General features: G+C 38.0%; 1 protein-coding gene across 1 annotated transcript; it reads right to left on the reverse strand.

Annotated features, from left to right (window-relative positions):
- Positions 1 to 5,469: 5,469 nt before the first annotated feature.
- On the reverse strand, positions 5,470 to 10,484 carry abhd4 (abhydrolase domain containing 4, N-acyl phospholipase B). The gene is made up of 8 exons (XM_084410440.1): positions 10,321 to 10,484; positions 9,262 to 9,350; positions 8,755 to 8,859; positions 8,375 to 8,663; positions 8,066 to 8,250; positions 6,930 to 7,041; positions 6,080 to 6,266; positions 5,470 to 5,996 (listed from the first exon to the last, which is right to left on the reverse strand). Exons 1-8 carry the CDS (start codon positions 10,362 to 10,364, stop codon positions 5,907 to 5,909), a joined length of 1,101 nt encoding a protein of 366 aa, XP_084266566.1. The 5' UTR covers positions 10,365 to 10,484; the 3' UTR covers positions 5,470 to 5,906.
- Positions 10,485 to 10,759: the final 275 nt, after the last annotated feature.

Consider the following 10,759-nt stretch of genomic DNA (forward strand, 5'->3'; position numbering starts at 1 on the left):
AAAAGTGAAATGAATAAGCCTCAGGCTGAAGGAAATGCATGTTTACGCCTAGAGGACGCCACTCAAACAAACCTTTCAGCCATTCTGGATTAAAGAACAATAGGATACAGGAGAAGGAAGTTCAACACTCTTATTTCTAATTCTAATCTAAAGTCATTTTTACTTATTAGTATAGTTGAATTAGATCTTGAAGGTCAGCAGCAAAGACATTTGTTAATAAAGTGAGATTAAATACATAAAGTATATTTGTGTAATTCAATATAGTTAATTATAAAAGTTTTGCATAAAATTATGAGATTGCTTTGTACTGGTTTTATACATTTTGAGGAATACTGAATGTTTTCGTGCAAGTGAGCTGAGCAAATGCTTACATTTAGTCTAGAACTATAATAATAACCATCATGTTTACACAGTGCACACACACACACACACAACACCTCCTAACTTTATTTCTCTCAACATGGGGGACAGGAGAGCTGTCAGGCAATAAATGTGAAAAAGTAACTTGTGTTACTTATTTGAAAAAGTAACTTTTTTCATTGGAAAAGTAATGAGTTGCTTTACTGGTTACTTGAAAAAGTAATCTGATTACATAACTCAAGTTACTTGTAATGAGTTACTCCCAACACTGGTCATAACTGCCTGTTAATGAACTACATTAACCATTCTTAAGTGGTTTACACTGAGCCACACGATTATTTCTTTAAGGTTAAACATCTTAAAGAAATAACCCTCTTTTTCAACACACTATTTTATGAAATACCTACTGTATGTGCCTGATTTTATATTGTTTATTTCATTTTACACATTATTTATTTAAAAAATGATTTTGCTTTGCTTCACTGTATGTATTAACTGTTTGTTGTTTCAGTTTAGCTGATCAAATGTTTCTGTTCACCACTGAAAAAACTAAGGCCTGTGGTATTAACATATATGAGGATTGTAATTTTACATAATGAATCTTAATCTAAAAAAAATATTTGTAGCCATTTTTTTTTGTGTGCCTTTCTGCTGGCTTATATTGGATATTGTTCACAATAATGGCTATTATGAATTCATTTAATGTGCCTTCAAGGAACTGAGTTAATATTGAGTTGCATTGGTCTTATGCAAAATGCTGTCGTATCTTCACTTAATTTTCTACTGCAAAAACTGTAAACTAACACTATTCATGTACACTTAAACTATGAAGACATATGAAGTTAGACTTCGTTATATATTAGATTTTTATGAAGAATATAAAAGTTTTATGTACGTTTGTATTATTTATCTATGTAATGTATTTTTCTTTAACAAATGACATTTTATTAACCACATATTTTGTTCTCTGTTTGGCCTGCTTTGAACAAGACAAGACATGTGTGTTTGATTTGGAAAGATGAAGTAAAACACTCCCTTAGTGTTTGCATTTTAACAAATGTCATCTGTCTTCTTGAGATAACCCGTTGAAGAGTTTTATTAAACAATCCAATAACACCAAACACCTGTGCATCACAAACTGCTCATTAACTCAAATATCAAATCAGCCAATCACATGGCAACTCGATGCATGTGGGCATGTAGACGGCATCGAAATCACACACTTCTCTACAATATGGTAGGCGAAAAACGTTGTGGAGAAAAGTCTTCCTTCTTGTAAATTAAACTCAAGAGGCAAAGTTCCAGAAATTAAAATAAGACTTTATTGGACAAAGCCGAGATGACAGCGGGAATTTCCAAGGATCCGTGTTTTCCCCTAAAAGTGATTTGGCAGACCAAACCATAAGTCATAGAGACTTGAAACTTGGTTGTACCCACCCCGTCTACAACGTCACCAAGGCTTGCCCCACTTGGCCTGATGGTGGCGCTGCAACGATCAAAAGTCTGTAATGGCTCCTTAATTGCTATTTAATTGATCTCTGATTCGATAGTCACCGGCCAACTTTTGGGATATTTGGGGATTTTTCGAAAACCTACTTTTGCGAATAGTCCTAGGTTTTCCGCTCGTTCGGAACCAAACCAGTGAAAAAAGATTCTATAGAGTCTGATTGTCAATAATTATCAAATTATCGCCCACCATGCACGCTAATGCGTTCGAATTGGGCGTGGCCACTTTTACTAAAACGGCTATCCCTAATGAGATAATTTCACCAAACTCGGTCTGTGGTCGTGTGAAATAGAAAAAAACGGCTACAGCTACACAACAGTAAGTCTGATTGACTTGAAAACTGGCATGCGTGTCTTTGTCCAAGGTGCCGTGATTGTCTAAGAGAACATTCACGTATTTAAAAAAACACGGGCGCCATCGGCCAATGAATTTCGAGCGGCTGTCAAACAAGGTTAATGGAGGCCGAATGAAACTCGTTGGGCCTGTTTGACTCGCGGCCCTAGAGGCCTGTGATAAATTCGAAAGACATCGCCATCGCCACCTTTGTGTTTTTCACATGCGTAAAGGATTGTAGGACTATATCACAAGATTTTTCGCACATGCCCACAACATTTATACCATATGGTATAACTCCTCATTCTAAGCAACAGACCACCGTTGTCAAACGAATTCTTAGTTAAATATTAAAGATTATTAAAAAATATATATATACACTCACCTAAAGGATTATTAGGAACACCTGTTCAATTTCTCATTAATGCAATTATCTAATCAACCAATCACATGGCAGTTGCTTCAATGCATTTAGGGGTGTGGTCCTGGTCAAGACAATCTCCTGAACTCCAAACTGAATGTCAGAATGGGAAAGAAAGGTGATTTAAGCAATTTTGAGCGTGGCATGGTTGTTGGTGCCAGACGGGCCGGTCTGAGTATTTCACAGTCTGCTCAGTTACTGGGATTTTCACGCACAACCATTTCTAGGGTTTACAAAGAATGGTGTGAAAAGGGAAAAACATCCAGTATGCGGCAGTCCTGTGGGCGAAAATGCCTTGTTGATGCTAGAGGTCAGAGGAGAATGGGCCACTCGTTACAAATAACCACTCGTTACAACCGAGGTATGCAGCAAAGCATTTGTGAAGCCACAACACGCACAACCTTGAGGCGGATGGGCTACAACAGCAGAAGACCCCACCGGGTACCACTCATCTCCACTACAAATAGGAAAAAGAGGCTACAATTTGCACGAGCTCACCAAAATTGGACAGTTGAAGACTGGAAAAATGTTGCCTGGTCTGATGAGTCTCGATTTCTGTTGAGACATTCAGATGGTAGAGTCAGAATTTGGCGTAAACAGAATGAGAACATGGATCCATCATGCCTTGTTACCACTGTGCAGGCTGGTGGTGGTGGTGTAATGGTGTGGGGGATGTTTTCTTGGCACACTTTAGGCCCCTTAGTGCCAATTGGGCATCGTTTAAATGCCACGGCCTACCTGAGCATTGTTTCTGACCATGTCCATCCCTTTATGACCACCATGTACCCATCCTCTGATGGCTACTTCCAGCAGGATAATGCACCATGTCACAAAACTCGAATCATTTCAAATTGGTTTCTTGAACATGACAATGAGTTCACTGTACTAAAATGGCCCCCACAGTCACCAGATCTCAACCCAATAGAGCATCTTTGGGATGTGGTGGAACGGGAGCTTCGTGCCCTGGATGTGCATCCCACAAATCTCCATCAACTGCAAGATGCTATCCTATCAATATGGGCCAACATTTCTAAAGAATGCTTTCAGCACCTTGTTGAATCAATGCCACGTAGAATTAAGGCAGTTCTGAAGGCGAAAGGGGGTCAAACACAGTATTAGTATGGTGTTCCTAATAATCCTTTAGGTGAGTGTATATACTTTCGCGAACTAGTCCCTAGGTTTTTGGCTAATCCTCGATAACTGTTAAAAGCTTTAAAACAACTATATTTCCTTGGTAAAATGCCTGTATTGGCTGTAAATGGTCTTTTCCATCTATGAGCTAAGTGGTTACATGCTTGCTAAATATAACATAATACCTTTTTACAAAAGTGCTTAAAGGCCTTAAAGCTCTTGAACCCTGATTATTGCTTATCTGCTGTTTGGCAATGACCATGCAATTTTTTTTTTTTTTTTTAAGATTCACCCCACCTGTTTCCCACAATTAAATCTTACTCCTCTCGTCTTTCTCTTAAATACTGGAATCCTGCCAGTAGATAATCAACCCTTTCCCAGAGGCAAGATGCTCAAATAATCTTTGATTTAACATTTTCCAAGGACAATCAACCCTTTCCCAGAGTCAATATGCCTCCAAAAGACATATTTATTTCACACTTCTTTAATAATGGTTTGATACAATCTTTGGTCTTTCACAGTCATCTGTTTGATGGAAATCCCCTGACTTTACAATCACTGGAATTTACAAGACTTTCTCAGACGCATCTGACCTTTGTAATTATTATTTCTCACAGCTTCATAATACTGCTGCTACAAATGTTTATTATATATTGAATAAATATTCTCTGCAAACACCTTATGTGACAAAAGAAGCATGTCCAAATTCACAGTACTCATAAAAGAGGAGGCAAAACTACAGATGACCAACTACTTCCGATGAGTTTTTTTTTTTTTTTTTTACTATCCCTTGAGGCCATGGAAGAGGATTTATGAATGGCAGTGAAGCGACACAACTGATGCTGGTTGGTCACATGATAACGAAAGCATGCCCAATGTAGTAGATTTCATACTATTTTCTTTATTCATACAATATAGTACGTACTTTTTAGCAGTCATGAAAGTAATTACTTATTCAAAATAAGTACTTAAGAGTATGCAATTTTGGATGCAGCCATGATCAAGACGATCTGCTGAAGTTCAAAATGAGCATCAGAATGGATAAGAAAGGTGATTTAAGTGACTTTGAACGTGGCATGGTTGTTGGTGCCAGACAGGCTGGTCTGAGTATTTCACAAACCGCTGATCTACTGGGATTTTCACGCACAACCATCTCTAGGATTTATAGAGAATGATCTGAAAAATAGAAAAACACGCTGAACCTTGCAGCAGATGCAATACAGCAGCAGAAGACACACCAGTTACACACAGAAACTGAGGCTACAATTCGCACGGGCTACACTAAAAGTGGACAATAGAAGATTGATGACTCTCTGGTTGATGATTTCTGCTCTGACATTCAGATGGAAGGGTCAGAATTTGGCATTACAACATGAAAGAATAGATATATAGAATTTATTTATTTGAATTCATTTTAAATTGGATTAAAATACAAAATCATATTTGTGATCCAGTGAGATCATGCTATAGCTGTTTATTGTTGCATACTGCATACTGATTCACATGCCATTTTTACAATAGCAGGAACTATACTTGTGTATGCAATGAGCTAGTTTTAATGGGAATGCTCTGATGAAATCAGCTGCATTATTCTACCCGAAAATGCCAAACTTTGCATCTAGCACCTCTTAGTGTTACTTAATTGTAATCACAAGAGGAATGAGAACTGCTTCCAGAAACACGTTTAAAAATAAATAAAGAGAAACAAATGCAGACACACTGTATTAAAGGTACAGCCTTGTATTGAGATATGCACGTTATAAAATACAGACAACCGTTTATAATGCAGAATGAAATAATTATTAAACATCTCTTAGTCAATATGACCGTCCAAACATTGTCAATGCATTCATGGCACAGGTTTAACGGGTAGCATGACTTTCTCAGTGCATGCTAAAAACAGAAATCTGAATAAAATATATGTTAGAAAATACAAATACAACCAGCTTCCATTAAATTCTGCAGTACAGTCATTGAGCTTTTCAACATTAAAGGCCACAAACAATACAATTTGATTATGAAGTGACAAGGTCTGAGAACAGCTTTGCCTTTAAATGTTTCTATCAATCTGATCATCCCACAAACACAGGACAGAACTCTTTCAAAGATAGAAATGCCAAAACACAAATCAATGTCCATCCTGTCTGATCATATTCAGTCTACCGTATTACAGATATTCTCAACCACTCGGTTGAACTCGTCCGGCTGATCGGCGTAGACGTGATGGGAAGCTTCTTCAATCATCTGCAGAGAAAAGCCAACAACATTCACTCATTTTAGATTTTCCATGAATTTAAAATGTGCAAACGCTGTCGTTTCTTACTCACCGTGACACTGGTGAGGTTTTTGCCTCTGATCTGAATGACAGTGTTTCCAGTAGAGCTGTCCACCCATGAGAGCGATCCGTACAGCATGCTGACGGGTGTCGACGGTGGCAGCAGGTTCACACGCTGAACCATAGGCCTTTTGGCCCAGCCGAGAGACTCAGACATGGCTTTGAAACCCACCTCACCACTGAGAGGAAAAGAGAATAAAATACACTATTGCTTCTACATCTGTAAAGAAATGCATCTCTAGAAAGTAAATGTTAAAAAGGCCACGTTATACCCTTTTACAAAGTCTTGATTTTGTTTCTGGGGTCTACCACAATATTTTTCAAGCTTGAATGTTTAAAAAACACATTATTTTTCACATATTTAACATAGTTGCAGCTCCTCTCTTCCCAGTCTGTCAGTAACGCTCTGTTTAGTTCCTGTCTCTATGAAGCTCCTCCTTCTGAAAAGCGCAATGTGCTCTGATTGGTCGGCTGGAGCAGTGTGTTGTGATTGGTCAAGCACTTTGAGCGTGTTTGGGAAATGCCCCGCCCCTTACCATAACCACGAGTTTCAACACACTACTAACTAACTCAACCAGGCCACGCCTCTTTATTTTACGCATGTCTTGTACAGGAATTATTTAAATGAGGAATAGTGACGTGTTCGTTCCCAGAAGAAAACTCAAGACTACAATGGAGGCGTTTCAGAAACAGTGACACCGATATAGAGAATAACTCCCGCTGGAGGGACTCTGTGCTTTGTAACTTTGCAGACCATTTTCATGCTCAAACAGCAACATTACACACTAAAGAAAGCTGAAAATGTGAAAAAGCATAATAGGTATTGTTTAATATGACTGTACCTCGGGCTCTGGGCGTTACAGTGGTAAATGTATTGTGTCATGGTGTCGTCATCAAACAGACCCTCAAACTTCCTCTTGAAGTCAGGACGGAATCTGTTCACCAGCCCTGGACCTGCAGATGAAGACGCGATGTGAGCAAATGTTTATTTTTTCTAAGTGGAAATTAAATGCTTTAGTGTTTTCTTGACTAACAGATAAACATAAACTTTTTGTCAAAAGTCTAGTATGCTGCCTAAATAGACAGCATTATAAGCAAGGCAGCATAAGATTACCCTGAAAATCCAGAGTTCTCACAAGAGCACAAGTTGAATTTGCTCAGCGAGTTTACTCTGGCGTCGAGTAATGATGCTCATTAAATATGCCCTTGTATCCGAGCTGCACCAATCACATCGGGTTATCTGATATAGGCGGGTCAGAGGCGAGCTAAACAGATGATGACAGCGCTGTGACGTCGAAGTCATTAGTAAACATTGCAAGATGGCTATGGATGAACACCAGTTGATTGAAACGGCTTTGGCCGCTACAATGAACGAGTTAGACTTGGCTTTTTATCTAAAAGAGGAACAGAAGACGCCGCTCAAATCGTTCCTTTGCAAGAAGGGCGTTCTTGCTGTTTTCCCGACCGGATACGGCAAGAGTCTAATCTACCAGTTAGCTCCACTGGTAGCTAAGCGTATGGGGCTTGTTGTGATTGGTCGTAGTGTTATCCAATTGCGTGCAGTGAGATTTTCAAATGCATGCTTGGTGTCGCCGATTTTCATTAGTCGATGCCAGACCATTAATCTTTCAGATTTAGGTCTGGATTTCCAGGCTAGCATAAGATACCAAGTTACGATCAAAGTTTTAGGCGTAATCACATATTTGAATCACAAAGATGTTAGTCTCATGATGCATTGTGATCAGCACAGTAAAAAAAAAAAAAAAAAAAGTCATTTAATACTGAAAAGTATCAGTTACAAATAGTTGTTCATTATTATTTATTAATTTATTATGAACAAGAAAAAGACGTGCGTTTGAAAATTCGTGTGATAAACAACCATGCTTATGCATAGTTCCAGATCAGTAACGTGTGATGTTCATTTCAGTTGGACCTAGACGTCACTGCATGTTACTAGGCTCATGGTTCTCACACTCACCCCACGGACCAGCTGCTCTGATGACGGCCAGTGGGTTGAAGAGGCTGAACACTGAAGCAAGAGCTTTCACCCAGCGAGGCGGCGATACCCTCTTCAGCTCTGACCCTTGACCTCCTGACTCCTGTGACTGAGGCTGGGGTCTCTCAGGGAAACCCCACGCGTCCACCAGGATGAGGTGACTGACTCTGGTGGACAAAAACACAACTGGTCTCAGGGTCGTGTAGTTCAATATATTAAATAATAGTGAGTAGCTGATAAACTATTACTATTATTGCGCTATAATTTGACAACATAAGCTTTCTTAGATACCTTTCTGGATATTGAATGGTATATGACGTTGCTAGGTAACCACCCAAGCTGTGGCCCAATAGGATCATGCGTTCCAGCCCCACTGATTGTCTCCATTGCTCTATTGAATTAACAAACTGCTCTTCGGCCAATGAGGCTTCAGATGGGAATGACGGGCGAGAACTGCGCCCGAAGCCCAGCAGGTCAATGGCGTAGACGGGTCGAGAATGACACAATGCGTCCAAGTTACGGATCCAGAGGCCGACCCCCCCTCCAAACCCGTGGACCATCACTAGGGGCGTCTGAGCGGCTAGAGAGAGAACGGGACACAGTCAGGCTTATTTAAGTGTGCTAAATACTTTAGATACTTTAGCAGCTACTGTAAAGATTAGAAACTCTACCTTGGTCTTTATGTTTGAGTGCTGTCTTATTGGTGACTTTAAGGGTCCATATTCTGTTTTGATTTGGCAAAGTCACAAATCTGGACCAAACGTTATTCTGGATACCTGGACATATTAAATAGAATGAAAAAATGTATCTGTAACACTTTACAATAAGGTTCATTAGTTAACATTAGTTAACTGACTTTGTTAACATGAACTTAGAATGAACAATACTACTATTAATGTTAGTTAAAATGAATTTAAACGTTTACTAATACCTTATTAAAATCAAAGGTTGTATTTGTTAACCTTTAGTTAATGTTCTGTGAACTAATATGAACAAACAATGAACAGCTGTATATTTATTAACTAACATTAGCAAATATTAATACATACTGTAACAAATGTATTGCTCATTGTTAGTTAATACATTAACTAATGTTAACTAATTAACCTTATCGTAAAGTGTTACCAATGTATCCTATACAAATTCTAAATATTAAAAGGGAACGGTGAGGATCTTACAGGCAATAATTTTAGCTTCGGCACTTTTCAATAAGGACATGGATGTTGGTCTCCAAGAGGGCCACCAGGACCAGTTCCCAGAGGTCGGCCTAGAAAGACAGAGACATGTAAAGTCACTGAAGGGGTGAGAGCAATAGAAGGTCTATGAGACTGTGTACATACTGCGTTACGTCATCTGCCTTTATACACAGTACAAGCCTGTCACCTGCTGGCAATAAACCCAGTATTATTAATGCTTTGTGAGTACAATTCATTCACAAGCACACAAAAGAATATATAAACAACGAATTATTATTAAACGTTTTAAAATAATACTCCTATGAGCAAATAAGACAGAAAAGTTAAGTTATTATGTTAGGAGTATCACTTTATTCAATACTTTTATTTATGGTCTGCTCTGAACTGTACATCATATGAATAAAAGGTCCCATTAACATTTCCATTTTCCTCTTACATTTAAACATTAATATTCCTATACCAATAATAAGACAAAAAACTTTAGAAGTAAATTATTTTAGAAGCATCACTTTATTATAAAATGTTTTTTTAACGGTCTACTTTTTTTATTGGTCTATCATATAAATAAAAAGTGCCATTAACATTAAAAAATGTTGTGTTACAGACAGAAAAGTTAAGATATGAATTATGTTAGGAGCATCACCAGCATGTAGTCTGCACTGTGCATCATATGAATAAAAGGTGCCACTAACATTTACATTTTAAGTCCTAAATTTTAAAATTAATATGATAATACAACAAAAAAATAAGCTGTAAAGTATTCTATATTGTTATCTGGTTGAAAAACTGAGCCATAACTACTGTGACGTAGACTAATAACTCAGCATGACTTTGCATAACCTTATGAAATCATCCAACACAAGTCATACCAGCATGTATGATTTATTCTATTACTTCATTTCAGACATTCACGGCAGGGATCCTGAAAATAGTGAAATGTTAAACATACAGTGTTACATAATAGAAGGACACTTCATGTTACATGAGCGACTCACATATTGTATAATATGACTGTATTTATTAAAATATTACGGTACTCACTCTGTGTCAGTCTCGTCTTGCATTGTGGCGTTTGCAGGAGACATTATGAAGCATAATACAAGAACAATCTAAGACGAAACACTGTTACACTTAAGATTCGTGTGTTTGCTACCGGACCTGTCACATAGAGTCCCTTTAAAGGCCCGTGTTTGTGTTTTGTAACACTGACGTAAGCGCATTTAAAGGAGCCGCACCATAGAAATAAAATAAGTGGGTGAAATGGCATGAAACGCACTGTTGTCTTAATTCGTGATTCGTGAACATATTTATATATTGGAAATGTTTATGTTTCAAAACATTACTGTGGTAATGAGATTATAAGATAAGGAATAATCTTAGCTCTGATCCATTTCCGGTAGCATTTTCTTGATAGTATTTAAGACTTTTCTGGAAAATTTTAACCTATCAGCCTATTATTCTTTAATTTAACAATTGTCTC

This window comes from Rutilus rutilus (assembly GCF_951802725.1).
Source record: "Rutilus rutilus genome assembly, chromosome: 6".
Classification (NCBI taxonomy): Eukaryota; Metazoa; Chordata; class Actinopteri; order Cypriniformes; family Leuciscidae; genus Rutilus; species Rutilus rutilus.